Source organism: Cryptotermes secundus, unplaced genomic scaffold (assembly GCF_002891405.2).
Source record: "Cryptotermes secundus unplaced genomic scaffold, Csec_1.0 scaffold68, whole genome shotgun sequence".
Taxonomy (NCBI): Eukaryota; Metazoa; Arthropoda; class Insecta; order Blattodea; family Kalotermitidae; genus Cryptotermes; species Cryptotermes secundus.
Genome location: NW_019722422.1, coordinates 396547 through 414937, shown reverse-complemented (window position 1 = coordinate 414937; position 18391 = coordinate 396547). Strand labels below are relative to the sequence as shown.

The following is an 18391-nucleotide window of genomic DNA, read 5'->3' as shown; positions in this document are numbered from 1 at the left end:
GCGGAAATCCACAGTGAATTATGCGTGGCGGTTTAGGGCCAAAATGTAGTGAGAGAAGGAACTGTAAGACAGTGGTGTAGAATGTTCAAATATTGGCGAACAAATGTTCACGACGAAGAGAGAAGAAGTCAGCCATCTGTAGTGAGTGATGGTTTTGTTCAATGCGTTGACCAAACAATTTGTGAAAGACGGTTCTTCGCAATTTCAGAATGTTCTCGTGAATTTCCACAAATTTAACGAATTCTTCTCTACGTGGTTATCGCACTTAGCTAGACTATCACAAGTTTGTGCAACATGGGTCTCTAAAATGCTCATGAATGCGCACTGAACGCAGAGAATGGTTCCGGCTTTGACTTTTCTTTAGAGCGACACCACAAAGATGACGATGAATTTCTCAATAACATCATTGTACGAGTAACAGGTGATGAGACCTGGGTTTCATTTGTGAATGTTGAAGCCAAAGAGCAGTCAGAGTAGTGAATATAGACACATTCACCAAACAAGCCGAAACAGTTTAAAGAAACGTCTGCCTGCAAGAAAGCTGATAGCAACTGTTTTCTGGGGCAGGAAATGAGTGCTGATTGTGGAATTCATGCAACAAGGGACCACAATAACGTCAGAATTGTATTCCGAAACACTAAAAGAACTGCGTAGGACCATTCAGAACAAAAAGCGTGGAATGCTGACATACGGTGCACTCGTAGTTCTCCTCCATGAAAATGCGCGTCCGCAGACAACTGCTCGGACACGAGCACTCCTGGAACATTTCAACTGGGTGTTGTTTGACCACTCTCTTTACAGTCCTGATCTCGTTCCATGCGACTACCAGCTGTTTACTTACCTGAATAGCTGGTTATTGTCACAGGGCTTCAGCAGTAATGAGGAATTTTTGGAAGCTGTCAAAACGTGGCTGAGCTCACAGGCGGAAGAATTCTTTGGCAGAGGCATACAAAAAATTATTCCCGATAAAAGTGCCTCGATTTCGGCGGCGACTACGTTGAGAAATAGCTGAAGTGTGTATGTAGAAAAGTAAGGCTATCCATGTAATAGGCTGTGGAGGCCCACAGGGTTGTGAGTAATCGAGGCTCTCACATTTTCTAGACAATCGGCTCACGGATGGCGGTAAGGTTGTCAGCCTTACGCTCTGGCCGCCCTTTACCCCCAGGAAGATTCCTGATACTCATTTCTCTTAGAGGCTGAGTCGACCCCAGGGTCATGGTGCTGCTGGAAGAATTAGGTCAATTGAAAAATCCAGTGACCTTATCGGGAATCGAACCCGCGGCATAAGGAAAAATAAGATAAAGTAATGTGAATGCGGTCATTATTAATTCTTTAATGTGTACTGTCTTCAGTTGCGATTGTCATGAATATTAAAAAAAAAATGTAGTGTTTTGAGGTTCCCACAGCAATCGTTATGAAGAGTTTAGTCTTTTAGTATATAACGCTATGTAATTCGCTGTAGGTCAACCGACATTTCGAAGGAACATATCGCGTTCTTCTCCAAACTCGAAGACTAAACCTTCCGACTTGTAGCGTAGTGCCTCAACCAACTACGCTACGGCATAATAAATTTTCTTTTCTCAATATTTGTTTTGTTAACAGCTTACCTGAGGTTGCTTTCCGAATAACCCTCGTTGTTTGATATCCTTAATAATATTTAATGAATGATATTAATTTTTATTAAATATAATGGGTTTCATTTGTGGAATAAAACGATTAATTTCCCTTCATACCTCGAACTTATCAGGGCAGGCGCATCCTTTGTCCTGGTCCAAGAGGCGGCAACAGATGTCCTTGTCAAGTGTGATGAGGCTAACCAAGGTATTCAGGGAGCTCTGTTTGAAATTGTCGTAGAGAAAGTCTGTGAACACGAGGTTCCAGCGCTCGCTTCGGGTCACCAGTTTACCGTCCTGCGCCTGGGAACCGAAATATTTCATTTTTTGGTTTTCAGGGTGATTACATTCACAGTTTGCATCAGAATATTTCAGTTCTTCACATATATACTTAAGGTATTGATGCCGTGAGGAAAGTTGTATTTTTAGTCGCGCCACCTTTCATTAATTAAGCATTCCCTCCACTGTTCATTATCCATACAGGAGTAGTTGCACGAGCCGCAGAATCGTGAGACAGGCAGATATGGTCGTGAGTCCCGCGGGACCCGGAACCAAGAATGACCGGTAGCGATAGCCAGCAACAAATTACTGACCAGACCATTAGCCATAAAGCTTTAATCTGTTTAGTTATCTCCATAATTAATGCGATGCACTTAGTATATGGTCCCTTTAATAGTCATTCGGTAATCATAAATAGGCCATGCAAACAAACAATAAAATTTACTTAGTATTTTTTACCCGTATTGGAAAGCTTTGAAATGTGGTGTTGGAGAAGGATGGAGAAGATCAGTTGGACCGATTATGTGAGAAACGAAGAAGTGTTAATTAGAGTCAGTGAGCAGTGGAATATCCTACACGAAATAAGAAAACGGAAGGCTAATTGGATTGGTCATATTTTACGCAGAAACTGCCTCTAAAAGAAGTTATTGGAGGAAAGATAGAGGGGCGGGTAGAAGTGACAAGNATATATATATATATATACACACACACACACACACACACACACACACACTTAAGCGGAGCGTTTCGAAATGCGACAAAATGTAGGGGAACGTTCTCCTCGAGCAAACAAACAAACAAACCAACTCTGTGTAAGTTTTGAGGTTTTCACGGCGATGACTATGAAGAAAGTCGTCTTCTGGGTTTAGGCGCCGTGTATTCTTCGTTTTGGCCGACGTTTCGGAGGAACGTATCGCCTCCATCTTCAGAGGAGGTGAATGGCTTGGAATGCAGAGAGCAGTAGCTGTAGCTAGAGCCAGACAGTGCAAGAAGTTCATCAACTTGCAGAAGACACAACATCCACCCCAACTTCATGAGAACAGGAAGACTGTGGTCAATCTAAGTGGTGTACCCTTGGAAGAAACCAACTCTGTGTTTTAGTCCGCAAGCGAACTATACCGACCGAGCGACACCTCGAGCAAAACGATTCATATTTATGTGATTTGGAAGAAACCTTATTATAGGATCTTTTTATTTCTCCCCATCCGCTTATATCTGTTGCAGAAGATGTTTTCTTCATTGTGTGTTAAAGAATTAAGTTCGTGATAAAACGATTGGAGAATAGGGATCAGACAGGATACTTATTAAGAAATACAAATTCAGTGACCTGTAGTCCGTAAGCGAACTATACGGACCGAGCGACCGCCTCTCGTCGGCGAAGTTAGAGCCCTCGGTGGTCTAGTGGTCAGAGTTCCTGGCTGCAGATCCAGAGGTCCCGTATTCGATTCCTGGCTCTACAAGATTTTCTGAGAAGTTGTGGGTCTGGAGCGGAGTCCACTCAGCCTCCTGAGGATAATTGAGGAGCTATTTCAAGGAAATTGCGGCCCCGGTCTAGAAAACCGAGATCAACGGTCGTAGGGATTCGTTGCGCTGACCCCGCAACATCCTCTATCCGCTAAAATTGTCACTCATTAAGGAATAATTTTTTAATTTGAAATATTTGAAACAAGTGTATAAAAAGGGCTGCTATTTTTTTTAAGAAAAATATTTATTACTAACATGCCTGTGCGGCAACTTACCGGAAACGTTTATTAGAAAAATTAATGGAGATGTAATTTATTTTTATAGACTTTATGAGATACTTTTTAGGGAAGTTTTTGAGCCTGCTTTTAGCAAGACGAGTGTGCGGCAATAGGCCTACGCTGTAATGTCAAGAAATGCACTGAGAGAAAGCTGTAAGATTCGGAGGGAAAAATAGTTTAAGCGGCAGAAAGCGATCGTCGATTGTACCTAATTTCATATAGGCCTGCTTTCTTTGATAACGATTTGAGGAGAAGCGCGTCAAGCACTGAAATTTAATGCAGACAGCGAGAAAGAGTTACCACGTATGTATTGACTTATAGATTAAACTATCCAGATTTTTAAGCCAAATTTATTTAGGTCTAAAATGTAGTAATTACAATAGCAGACTTTCTTCATAATTTTCAGGTCCCTGGAAGACAAATCAATTTTGTTTCAGCATTATGTGTGCTTTGGGGAGGACGTGGTCAGGAATAGAGTTATCTAACAGATTAGGTCTGTAAGTGAGGGAGGTACAGGCGATGTAGCTGAGATAATTATTTAGATCTATGAGGTATGGGCATTTTCGGCGACTGCCTTAAAGAAGGTGCATAGTTGAGTGAGACTTTAAGAACCAGACTACGAACTGCACTAAATTTGTATGGCACAAAACCCCTCAGATATGCAGGAGGAGTTTAGATTTCGGCTTTGGATACTCTTTAAATCTGTCATTTTAAAGTATATTTTCTTTCACTTTCCGTTATCAACTTGAATTCTGTCGTGTCCGGTAGATGCTTACCTTTTTGAACAGTTTGATCACGTTTTCTGTGTCCCCAAATATGACGAAGTAGGACGGTACGGGCCGCATTGCCAGCAACCTGTCTGTTGAGTTGCCAGGCAACCCATCCAACACGATCACCCGGATAATGGAGTTGCCAATCAGGTAGTAGAGCGCCTGGTCCAACTCTGCATCATAGTTATGCCAAATTCATACGTCAAATTTTGTCCCTTTCATAGAAAGCAGAACATTTTCTTTTAGCCGTTACACATCACTCACTCACCCACTCACTCACCCACTCACTCACTCACTCACTCATGGAGTAGAGCCCTCCTTGAGAAGTTGCCAATTCTGCAGCTACTCAAGAAGTTCCCAGCATTTTATGGAACCCGAAGGTTCATTACCGTGTTCACAAGAGCCCTCCACTGGTCCCTATCCTGGACCAGATCAATCCGATCCATAACATCCCATCCTATCTCTCTAAGGTCCATTCTAATATTGTCCACCCACCTACACCTTGGTTTTCCCAGTGGTCTCTTTCCTTCTGGCTTTCCCACCAATATCCTATATGGATTCCGCTTCGCCACCTTTCGCTCTGCATGCCCTGCCCATCTCATCCTCCTTGTCTTGATCATTCTAATTATACTTGGAGAAGATTGGAAGTAATGAAACTTCAATAGTGTTGGACATTGTCCATTGTCCTAGTTATATATAAATCATGAGTACACATGACAACCATTACGCATTGCAGTTTGTAGTGAGTGTAATGTCACCGCATATCTGGTTCTTAATATGTGTGTTGCATGTGTGAGAGCCGAAATAGATTTGCAACAATCTGTGATATGAACACAGTTTATTGTTTGGCTAGTTTTCGTTTCGTACCTAATGGACGTACAAGTCGCATACTGATAATTTTAAGCTTGTTTAACAGTGCTGCCAGGGTGGTGGGACTACTTACAGGACACAGTCACCTCAAAGGACACCTGTTGAAACTGGGACTAAGTGATAGTCCCACTTGTGAGAGGTGTCAAGAAGAAAATGAAACAGCCACACACATATCTTGTGTGAATGTGAGTCCTTAGCTTATTTAAGAACACGTCACTTGGGTCAGTACTTTATGGAACCAAGTGACTATTTCGACGCCCACCCCTTATACATCCATTCATTCATATATATAAATCATACGTAATTTCGGAATCCGGATCTGCTTCCGTCATCAGGAGTAAAATGAGGAAGTATCCTACTCAGCTCGGCCCGTTAATGCCAGTCTCAATCACTGGTATTGAGATTATCTCTATCTGATGGGCCCAACTGAGTAGGAACCTTTCCTCTTTTTATACTTAATGATGGGAATAAAAGCAGTTTCAGAAACGCCTTATAATTTAAATATAACTAAGACAGTTGCCAATGTACACAATATTTTTATAATTAATGACATTTACATGACTGTGGAATTATACTGACCTTCCTCATTCTGAAAGATGAGTGCAGCATCAGTCCCCTTCCTTTCGGTTAGGTAGGCATCCACAACTTGCACGAAGCCTCCAATGGTTGCATCCGCCCGAATATATGGGATGCCTGTGCTCTCTGACAATTGTCGGCAGCGTCCCCAGCCCGTCCAAGTCAAGTCCAGGATCAGAGTGACACCTTTCATGACCTCATTGCAGACTGTTAAAAAGCACATAATTAGATAGCCATATTATTGGTATAGTGTTAAAATTATAAAGTTAAAAAAGTTAACCATTTTTCTCCAAATTATTCATATTTGTAATGCATCTGTTTGAAAGAACTGGACTCGATATCGGGCCCAGATATGTAGGATATTTTTCTCTTTTGTACACCTGATGAGGGAAACACATCTACTTTCCGAAGCGTTGTGTGTATCAAATATACCCGAGACAGCGGACAGTGCTCAGCATAGTGTTGGAATAATGAATGAAGCAACGGTAGCGTAGTTGGTTGATGCACTATGCTGCAAGCTGGAGGGTCGCGGGTTCGATTCCCGATGAGGTCATTAGATTTTACTATCTACCTAATCCTTCCAGCGGCACTATGGCCCTGGGGTCTACGCAGCCCCAAACATAAATGAGTAAAATGAATCTTCCTGGAGGGTAAAGGGCAGCCGGCGCGTAAGGCTGAGAGCCTTACCGCCATCTGTGAGCCGATTGCCTAGAAAATGTGGGTGCCTCGACATCTCACAACCCTATGGGCCTCCACGGCCTGTTACAGGGATAGCTTTACCTTTTTACCGATGTCACAAACATCTAAACAAGTAAAGAGCATGGATGTTGGCAGACCATTTGTAATTACGAGCGCGCCGTTAAACTTACGCTGTGTACTTTTACAATCTCGTTTTTAGTAACAATGGATAGTAAAATGATCTTATGTGCTGTTTTTAAACGATGAGCATGTCGTTGGTGTTAGCTATGGGAAGAGTAAGACGCATCGCTCGTGCTTTGATACGCGTACTCCCCTAGCTCTGTATCTGTAGTCAAGAATAGATGAGATAAGACTGTAGTAGAATTGACAATGTTTTTGATCCAGCTAGTATCTTATACTGACGTTACGTCCTGATCTTTTTTCTGTCTCTGACAATAACTAATTTTAGTTAACAATTCACCAGCTGTGTTATACATGCAGTTTCGATGGACAGTCACAATACACAAGATAGTAATATCAGGCAAGTTCTTTAAGATGATTCGGAATTCCCGCCCCCTTTAACCGCTAACTTTCAGAAGATAATGCATGTTCCACTTACAGTCTATCAAATGTTCCATCTATAATGCAACAATCAGTAACATTGGTTCACACTTTAATCCACACAGTGATGGTTATGTTTATAAGATGTTATTACAACTATTAAAATATAAAAATATTTATGCGTTGTTATGATGCTACACATTTCGGTCATATAAGGTCATCTTCAGGCAACACTTATATGAGGAATCCTAATGCACTGCGCACTAATCCAATATCATTCCTTCTATTACTTTATTTCGTTTTTGATGTTTTCTTCTTATCTTTTATGTAGTGCGTATACAATTCTACTTTAATTGCTTGATTGTATTTCTGGTGTGTATAGCATAATATTGATGTATGTTATTAGAGGTCTTCTGTTTCGGTCGTCATAATAGTCTTTTCTAGTGGCGCAAGTTTTATACGCAGAACCTTCACGTCACTTGACCACATGCTGATTCTTTGCATTTATGTTTTCACTATTGGTTTCACCCTACGGGACTGGGAGATTCATGACCAATCTGTCAGAACATCCAGATAACAACATATTCAGAGAAGCGCGGAAGCTGTGAAACACATCGCGTGACTTCCATCAGAGTGTGAGGGAGGGACTCCGAAAAGTTTCCCCGAACTAGTTCCAGTGAGAGCAAACTGTATGTTTGAGGATCAGTGCTTTATAAACTAGATGCTTCTTCATTTATTACGACACCAAAAACGAATTTTCTCGAAAAGGGACTTTTTTTCTGTCATCGATTTTAAGCTGTAACATTCAGTCTTCTCGTGACAGAAAGACAGCGGCCATTGTGGGACATTTCAAAGCGAGTGGGAAAGCGTAGAAAAGGGAAACCTATCCCTGACTTATCAAGAGTCATGCCATGAATACGCATGTGGGATTGGAGGTATAGCTTCATCATTCTTAACCTATGTATTAGATTGATGTAAGTATAAAATTGTGATCAATTGGCCTACTGACCTCTGCCGAAAGTTTCTTCTTCCTCTTCCCTGTTGATCTTGACAGTTATATCGTCCATTATGAGTCCAGTCTTGTCTTGTGCTTCTTTCATGACCTGTGAGTACATGCCGGGCAGCTTCTCCTGTTGCATCTCCACAAGCACCACTGGAAGGACATGTACAGTTTAGAAAGGTCTTATAGGAAGGGCGTTCATAAAGTGAGTCTTAAAAACATTCCACTACTGCTTACGTCGTTAAATCTTAGTCATTTTGTATACAACTCAGTTTTTAAAGGAAGGAATTCGTATTATAACACATGCTATTTTGCTCGGGATTACAAGGTTTTCTGGATTTTCTCCCATCATCCAGTTTTCTAAAGAACACAGCATTTCGGAAACTGAATCTGCTTCCGTTCTCAGATGAGGGGGTGGCTAACCTCTCATTGGGTGGAAACATATCAGTTTCCGAAACGCTGCTCTCTTTAGAGTACTGGAGATTGTCTAAATAAAGAGAACCTGTAATTCCGAGTTTTGTACACCATCGGCAGAACCATTAAGAATCTACACGTTGTTTGAAGTAGACGTGAGAAAGTAAATTCCTCTCTAACTCCAGGGAGACGATCCTTTTTGAAAAGCTGATAGTCACTCAGTCAATACGTTCCCTTTTTCTATGGAATCCCAAAATTTATTTATCTTGTTCATGAACCCGAAATTGATGGTATAGCCCACACATCATACCATATTTCTGCAAGATCCATTTTAATATCATCATCCCATCTACACCTAGATTTTCCAAGAAGTCTGTTCCCCTGAAATATTCCGGCGAAAAGCTTTTACGAGTTTCTTATCTTTCCCATGCGTGTTACATGTTCTATCCATCTCATCATTCTTGATTTTTAACCATAATAGCATTTTGATAAGAGTACAAATTATGACGTTCCTACTTGTGTATCTTTCTTCAGCCTACTTTTACCTTCTAGTTCCCAATACCCACTCTGTGCTCTGTTCTCAGACGCCCTCAATCTCTGTTCTTCACCCACGACTAGAATTTCTCTCACATACGAAATTACATGTAATGGTGTATGTATTTCACCCCTTACGTTTGTGCTCTTTTTTATTTGTATGTTTTATACGAATAATAATAACAAAATCATGGTTCAGAACTTTTAATATTTTAATTCCGTTTATAAATAAGACATGGTTCCGATAAAGTGATATCATTATTCATTGTATTTGATTTATATTAGTGCTAATACAAGTATACTTCTGTAGAACATGAATTGCTATTTCTGCAGCAAGAAATTGGATAGTTGATAATCGATTGTAGAAAACCAGCACTCTCATAGAGATAACAATGGAGCTTAAAGTAATTGAAAGAATACATTCAGTACAATGAATATGTGGTAACAATACTCACAAAATTTCACGCTTGTCTGAGTGAATGCAATTGGAAAGAAGACGAAGGCAAAGAATATCTGCAGGAATATCTGCATGGTATTTTCGGGCTTCACCTGGAAGAATAAGATACTGAGTAGGCCTAGGTGTTCAGAAAATGGTGTGGTTGCTTTTCTTATGCGTTAACTGAGCCAGTCGGTGGACTAGGAGAACAACACTTCCATTACGAATTAAATAATATAAACATTTTGAAAAATGTGTCCGGTATTTTAAACGAAAAAGCTACTGAGATATTGGGTTTTCGGACNAAAACCAGGACGATGGATAAAGTCCGAAAACCCAATATCTCTGTGTGTTATACACCATCGTCAGAATCCTATAGTAACTACTTGTAAAAGCTCCTGTATACATAGGCCCATGTACTACTATAGGCCTACAGCATTTTGCTCAATAAAGGTACTTAATAAAATTATTCTATATGCAGTTATCCGAATTACCGTACACAGTACATTATTCCCAAACCTCTATGAAAAAGGAAGAACAAAATGTTCGAAGCAGCCGGGGTTTCTTTCTGTTGTGATAATTGAGTTCCTAATGCTATTAATTATAGGATACTCTACAGAATGCCCCAAAAGTAGGAATCTGTGTAATTCCTATTCTCTTTATAGCAGATCATAATGGTTGTTAACCTACTTGCCAACTTAGGTGAGAGCTGAGTCTCTATTGGAGATCAGAAAACACTGAAATTGCCAGGAACACTGATGTGAAAATTTCGTCACCTCAACTAAAAACAGGCTCTCAAAAATAAATAATTGTGTACCTACTTTTTGGGAACTCCGTGTTCATTTATACTCGGTTTCTTTAGCGACGATGTTAGCAGCTCACATTAAGAGCATATAAATTTGCATGGTTACTGAAGAAGTAGAAGGGATATGGAAGGAAACGGTTATGGCCTGATTTGAAGTACTAACCCTGCATTTGTCTGGAAAACCGGTCTTCGGTCTAAGGTATGAATCTCGGACTTCTAGAATACAAAGCAATGCTGATCGTTCCATCGCGATGTCATTGATGAATGTTTAACAGAGATTATGTGTTCTGGGGCGAAACGTTTGAAGGTCTGTGGAAGACTGAATTCAAGAACAGTAGCAGGCTGATAGCAGAGTCGTTGAGTGCGGGGAGAGGTAGGTTTTGCATGTCATGATTGAACAAACTAAGATCTCCCGTTGCTGTTAGATGTGGTGAAGTAACAGTCCCGTTATAAAATTCCCTTCCTCGTGAGTTCCGATGCTGTTTTCTTTGTTGAGTCTTGGTGTAACAGGTGAAAACTTGCTGTCGCCTGCAAAGAAGTGTCCAGAGTCATGTAGGTGGGTGTCCTGAGCAGAATATACACGTATGTCGAGTTGAATGTGCATTTCCATGGTTTTCATGCAGTATACCTGGACATAGTAATCTGTATTCGAGTTTTGCATAGAAAATTGCGTGCAGTGTGGGTCACAGCGTTTCCAGAAGCCGTTAACTGTTTCGTTATTAGATTCAACTCTACGGGGCAAATAATCTCAGACCTGTCATATGTAAGTAGTCAGTTTTCGTCAGCCGATGGGGGTGGTGGTGGTGGTTGTGATGATTCATTTAATTTAATTTCCTAACATGCTTGATGACAGCTATAAAGCCGGTAATCATAATAACAGTTCTAAAATTGAAAGTACATACTATAATTACATTTGCAGTTAGAATGTGGATTTTCTAGAATTTCAAATCCATTCTAGCAACGAAAACCTTAGGCATATAAATTTCAATGAAAACCCAGAAAATTAATAGATTACACTTGATGTATTCGCGAAGTGTGAAGTTCTCCGAACGTGAAGAAAATAGGGCGGATTTTATTTTAGTTAGATTAATGAGCTACCCAACTTCTGCGGGAGTTAAGATTGATACAGATAGCGCAACTATCAGCCATGTTTCAGGTGTGCAGATAGAAAAACGGCGAATTTATTTCAGCACATGGCTGTGAAATGAGAGATCCTCTTTCTTAAAATCTTTTAATTTTGACCCTTCTACGTCGTCTCTCTGAATTTCCTTAGTCGAAGTTAATACTGCAGTAGGCCTATTGTTTATTACCTGTTCGGAAGAAAGCAAAATTAGTCAAGTGCATTTGAAAATTAATTAGAAATTTCGGAACATTATTACGTGTTCAGAATAAAGTAGAAATCAGTACAGCGCCCTTTAAAGTCAATTAGAGACTTACTTCAGAACAAATCTTCATTATAAGGGCTGGAAACTTTATTATTGTTATTATTATATACACCACGAAATCTGTGGTTATGTCTCCCTCAAGCGAAGGTCATCATAGGATCGATATTATTTTCTATTCCGTTTTGTAAGTGGATGCCATAAAAGAAGGTCCCTGATGTTCACTTCTCACGATAAACTTTTCAGAGTCAGTGGCGTCTAGGTATTGTAGTGCACAGGACCAATAAATCGCCAGTCAAATGTGTAGTATGTGTTATTTTCTAAAGGGGATATCTGTAAAATAACCCTGCTTACCTCCCATATTCATTGTTAAAACCTGTATACATATTTCAGTAGATACATTAAGAGTACGTAGGTGTTTATTTATGAAACTTAGTGAAGGCCTATAACAATGCATTCAAAACTTCAAAAGAAGCTCTTCATAATTCTAAACAACCGGAATGTTCGGTAAAGTTGACTTATTTTATCCAAATATCATTAAATTCGGGCAATATTTTACTTTAGAGTGATCACCTTATTGTGCCTATCAGTTTCATTATGTTTAGTTCCATAAACCAATTATTCGTAATGAAACTGAGATAACATGTAAAAAAAGACGGACGGAGGAGAGTTTTCCTAAACTCATAGTCACTTAGCTGGTAAACAATTTCCCCATAAGATTCGTTGGCTTGATAAATATGACGCCATTAAGGAAACGATGGAAATGAACGGTCTCAAATTTTAACATGCCTTTCGTAGCGGAAATATGTCCTCGTGAGGCAATTCATAAGTCTAGACATGATTGTCTAAATCTCTGTGGCAGTGGTTGATTCATTATACGAATATGTATTTCCCACTGTCCATAGTCAGGGGTACATTTGATATTTAATTTTTTTTATATAATACATCATAAAGATTTTAGATGTTGGTTCTGGTGCAATGAATATTCCGTGTTGTTATTTCTGTATAACTTTATAGCTGTATTACACGACCACATAATTAGACGTACCTTTGACTTTAAACAGTAATCACAAAACAAATTACATATTTAGAATTATTTGTAGGTTTTTTTTAAGTTTTCATGTTTATTTCAGTAACTGTTCGTTTGTGGATTAAGTGCTTGTTGGTAGTGTAGAAGGACTGATTAATTGCAATGCTGTGTCATTGTTTGTGTAGGACATCTGGCAACCTCAGCTTAAGCTAACTGTATGAGCCATGATATTCCTATTTTTAGCAATCAGGTAAAACGTTAAGTTGTTTAATAGTAATTCAATTCAGTTCTTTATTATTTATTTGCCGAGTCAACAGCCGCAAGGCCAATTACAGACAGAGCACAGGGTAGATACAAGTAATTACATTATAGACAAACACAACGCAAAGTCAAAGACAAATTACAGGCAAACACTAGAAGAAAACACAAAAATGGAGACAAGTAAACAAACAAACACACAAAGAAATAACAACAATAATAACAAGAATTTCATTAACATAAATCAGTAATGCAGCCAAGTAAACAAACAAACAAATGATAATAATAGCAATAATAATAATTTCATTAACATAAATCTAGTGTTATTGAGAACTGAGAAATGAAACGTATAAATATTTAATTGAGAAATGAAAAGTATAGATTTTCAAAGAGGTTAATAATAATAAGTCAGTTTAATTGTTGTTTATTGTACATGCAAATAATAATACTAACAGTAACACTAACACCACCAACAATCGCAACATCAATAGTTCAGTGATCGAGATTAATGAACCCAAGTGAGTACGATGCTCCCTCCACTTCCCACATGTCTTATGACGGAAATGGCTCAGGTTCACGGAACGTAGTATTTATGAAGTGTACCGCAAACAATGGACAGTATACAACATCATATTCGAATGTCTGTACGTGCCATTCATTCCATTTTCGATATTTTCGTGGGTCTTTGTCAAATCGTCACAAATCGTCATGTGTAATATTTAGAGTCTGAAATATTGCCTGGGACGCTCTTCCCTCAAGCCGTTTTGATTCTTGTACCATAAGATAAATTTAATTTAAAAACTGACAAAACTGTTGCCTCTTATATCTTTATAATCTAATAAGGACTGATACACGATTTGTTTAATCTTCATGATATAAATTAAACATCTATGTACCCAGAGTCTTTCAATAATGCAACAATTATTTATTCACCATTCAACACTTAACACAACATGTTTAGACCATAGATGACCATCTTCAGGTGTCTGGATTTTAATTAATTATTTATGTTATTTTTAAGCAGACTTCATCGTGCGGTTTTAGTGCACTTCAGAGCAGTGTAACAGTTTGGTTGCAGTAAGACACCTAAAGATGGCCATCTGTGGCCGAAACATGTTGTGTTAAGTGTTAAATGGTGAATAAATAATTGTTACATTATTAACGGACTGTGGATACATAGACGTTTTAATTAAAGTTTTGCAACAGGATGCTGAAATACAGAATTCATGACATAAATTTTATAGGTATGAAACGTGAAATGGGATTAACGAACGTTTCCACGGACACCTCTGTCATACGAAGCTTTGTTCACTAGTGACTTATGAAGTAGTGGATATATGAATATCTTTCTATTAAAATCGTTAAAAAGTAGTGGGTGTATGAATATATTTCTCTTATACTCACTCAACTTCCTTTCCTGTAATTCACCTGCTCGTTTCCGTGTTACACTGAACTCTCGCTCTCTGTCAGTTACACTATTGTTACTATTGTTACGTGTTCACCTGATCATTAATTTACAACGTATTAGACGCGCATTTTAAGTCGCTTTTGATGTTCCTCCTTACACCGCACTTGGAGCGATTGGAGATCGCAAGATGTCTTGCGTATTTCACGACTTCGCTGTGCAGTGATGCAGCCCACCAGGGCAAGTGCGCAGGCCATGGGCTCCAGCGCCATAAATATGGTTTCAGATGGCGTAGACACAAATACATAAATTGTAATTGCAACAAAAATATTAATTATTATTATTATTATTATTATTCATAATAATGAATGTAGCGTATGCTTCATATTTCAGACGAATAACGATTTTCCTTCACGTGTTATATTTATTATGTTCCTTGATTGAATGGAAATATCGATTAACAGCCGTCATGATGTAACATGCCATGCTTACAATACGCTTGCATGTTAACTTAGTGGGTTAAAAAAATAGAACCTTGTCCTTCGGAATAATGGGTAATTATACTAAGGAAAACAGATAAATTGATCTCGCTGTATGAGAAGGGTGAATTTACATGTTCATGTTTTCCTGTGCGCTAGAACTAAAACAGCTGACTTTTGAGGTGCAATTCTGAACTCCTAATTCCAGAGGAAATACGTATTTGATATGTAGTGTGATTTACATGGCTCTATTAACGGCAGGTACTCCCCTTTTCTTACAGTGCATCGGTTAATATTTCCTTACTTCTGTGAGGTAACACATTGAAGTAAGTTTTCCTATTCACATCATATGCAAACTATGTACGTTTATGAGCTGGATACAGGATGCATGTAGATTAGTGTCCGTTTCTACACTCCTGATTGCAGTCACGGAACATTTATTCTATTGCAGTTAATCAATGTTGTTAGAATTTCGGCGCGTTTCCTATATTTCAAATGGGCCGAACTTATTTTTTTCGGGTTTTTCAGCTTCATGAAGTGGGGTGAGACTGAGTCCACTTGGTACTGCGGCCACTAATTGGCCTGTTGTACCAGCCCCAGATGATAGATGATGAGTATGGAGCAGTCGGTACAATGAGAATTGACAGGGGAAACCGAAGTACTCGGAGAAAACCTGCCCCAGGGCCACTTTGTCCACCACAAAGCCCACATGGCTTTACCTTGGATCGAACCCGGGCCGCAGCGATGGAAAGCCAGCGACTATTTTTTTTTAATTCGCTAGTGGGGGGTGGGATCCAGCTAGGTCCACTTGGCACGGCGGCCACTGATTGGCCTATTGTACCTGCTCCGGGTGAATACGATGATGGAGAACTTTGTGGAATGAAGATCGGCAGGGGAAACCGAAGTACTCGGAGAAAACCCGCCCCAGTGCCACTTTGTCCACAACAAATCCTACTTGACCAGACCCGGGATCGAACCCGGGCCGCAACAGTGGGAAGCCAACGACTAACCGCTTGAGCTATGGCGCGGCCAGAAAGGAGGGTTACTCGCCCACACAAATGTTTAATGTTGACGAGATTGGGTCGTCATCCACCGGTCTCTCGCTTCGCATTTGGCCATCGATAAATACAATGTACCGTACTAAGTGTTACATAAACATTACTGTAGTCTGTAATTGCATGTATTTGTAGCCAAGAATATACAAATACTTAAATAGCGTCAATGCGTCGGTCACGGTAGCCGACCGGTCTAAGGCGTGCACTGTCTTCGCTCGCTCGGAAACCGAGATCGTGGGTTCGAATCCCACTCAGGGCATGGATGTTTGTGTGCGTTTTTCTTTGTTTGTGTACAGGTAGAGGCCTTGCGACGAGCTGATCACTCGCCCAAGGAGTCCTACCGTATGTGTAAGATCTAGAAAAACCGAAGTGAACGGAGAAGTTCATGGAGGTCCATATTATCTAGAATTTAATTAGCTACGAGTTGGACGACCAAGAGGTCGGAGTTCGAGTCCCGGTAGGGTCAAGAATTTTCTCCACGTCGTCCAGACCGGCTCTGGGATTCACTCAATCTCCTGTTCAATGGGTACCGGGGGTAAAGCGCCGGAGCGTGAGGCTGACCACTCATCTCCAACTATTACCGAGGTCAAGAAATTGTGGATCTATGCACCCATTCCCCGGTACGCCTTCATGATGTAATGCTTAATTAGTTAAGCACAGGTACAACTTTGCCTTTTTTACCTCATAAAGTCAATGAAAGGCTGTGGAACGTAACCTGTTTATTTCTTAAGTTTCCTGTGGTAAAATGGATCCGCTAACTTCGTTTTGCATAAAGTCGGAGTGTACAAGAAAGCATCCCCGACGTTAACTAGGACTTACTGTATTGTGAGCTAGTTTGTACAATCCATAATTTCTATAATACAGATTCCAGTATTGTCTTTCCATCAAGGTCTAACTGTATGGAGCTGAATCCTTTTTTTTTTTATTTCTCCAATTTATTATACAATCTATCCAGCTATTATGGATAATAAGTACTAGTTATGATGAGTGTAAAAGTGTAAAAGTAATTTAACATGAAGAACGTGTTCCAATGAACTCGTTCTATATGTAATTTAACTAATTATAGTCAACTAGTTAATTGTTTTACAAAATTAGATAGCAAATCTGGTTAACAGTTCTGACGGTTTGAATCTGCGAAGCCTCCTGACTTCTTCTTCATCGTAGAGGTGCGTCGCTAAGGAATTCGGGTGCTTCCGGAGGCGTGCCTAATATTTTTTGCTGGAGAGCGTGATTTCCTCGCGTACTGTTGGAATTCCCAGGTCCTTGTGTAGGACGAAGTTTGGTACGTACCATGGTGCGTTAACTAGTACACGCAGTACCATATTTTGGAATCGTTGAAGAATTTCGATGTTGGAGTTGCTAGCGGTACCCCATAAGGGTATGCCATAGGTCCATATCGGTTTTAGTATAGTTTTATATAATAGGATCTTGTTCTCTGTTGAGAGCTCCGAATGGCGTCCCAGCATCCAATACATCTTGTGGAATTTGAATCCTTCTTGAGAAGCCATTTGTCGCTCAACTACTGAAGAATTTCATAACATTTTATGGAGTCTGAAGTTTCATTACCCTATTCACAAGAGCCCTCCAACGGTCCTTATCCTAAGTTAGATCAGCCCCGTCCATACCACTCTATCCTGTCTCTCCCCATCTTGATATTATCCTCCCGCCTACGTCTAGGTCTTCATATTAGTCTCTTTTCTTCTGGCTTTCCCACCAATATCCTACAGCATGACTTCTCCCCATGCTCGCTACACGCCCTGCCCACCTCGTCCTCCTTGACTTGATCATTGTAATTATACTTGCAGAAGAGCTAAAGTTATGAAGCTCCTCATTATGCAGTTTTTTCCAATCTCCTGTCACTTCATCTCTTTTCGATCCAAATATTCTCCTCAGGATCCTGTTGTCAAATACCCTCAGTCTATGTTCCTCCCTTAATGTCAGAGACAAGTTTCACACCCATACAGAACCACAGGCAAAATTATAGTTTTATATATTCTAATTTTTATGTTTTTTGGACAGCAGACGAGAAGACAAAAGGTTCTGGACTGAATGGTAACAAGCATTATCTGAGTTCAGTAGCCTCTTAATTTCCTCCTGAACCAGATTTTGATTTGTTATCGTCATTCCCAAATATCTGAACTGTGCCACATTTTCAGAACATATGTTACCTATCTGGCCTCCATTCCGGTGACGAGACAGCAACATGTACTTAGTTTTCTATAAATGATACAAACTCCGTCCTAAGTGCAAACAATATACATTTATATGTCTTTGATCTTGTTCTTTCTACACTACATGTTTCGGCCTCTATCGGCCATCATCAGGTGTATACTCTTAACGTTGCTGCCACACTGAACCCAGTCTAAAACTTAACATTTAAAAACACAATGTCACGTTCTTCGTATTATCAACATCTACATCGTTGATATGTGTCTGGTATGTAGATTATGTTGCACACGTCAAACCCGATATTCTTGTAGTAGCACTCTAAAAATCTTTAGTTA

At 39.8% G+C, this 18391-nt stretch overlaps 2 protein-coding genes across 3 annotated transcripts in view; one reads left to right on the top strand and one right to left on the bottom strand.

Moving 5' to 3' along the window:
- Positions 1 to 14580, bottom strand: part of LOC111861260 (glutamate receptor ionotropic, kainate 3) — a 43920-nt gene extending 29340 nt beyond the window's left edge. The window contains exons 1-6 of the mRNA XM_023845678.2: positions 14353 to 14580; positions 9493 to 9586; positions 8099 to 8242; positions 5854 to 6057; positions 4411 to 4577; positions 1734 to 1916 (exon numbers count right to left, since the gene is read on the bottom strand). Coding sequence (XP_023701446.1) covers positions 1734 to 1916; positions 4411 to 4577; positions 5854 to 6057; positions 8099 to 8242; positions 9493 to 9568 — 774 coding nt within the window. The 5' untranslated portion in view covers positions 9569 to 9586; positions 14353 to 14580. The remainder of the gene's footprint in view (positions 1 to 1733; positions 1917 to 4410; positions 4578 to 5853; positions 6058 to 8098; positions 8243 to 9492; positions 9587 to 14352) is intronic.
- Positions 8232 to 18391, top strand: part of LOC111861259 — a 161017-nt gene continuing 150857 nt past the window's right edge. For both annotated transcript variants that reach the window (XM_033750246.1, XM_033750244.1), the window contains exon 1: positions 8232 to 8294. In XM_033750246.1, coding sequence (XP_033606137.1) covers positions 8253 to 8294 — 42 coding nt within the window. In that variant the 5' untranslated portion in view covers positions 8232 to 8252. The remainder of the gene's footprint in view (positions 8295 to 18391) is intronic.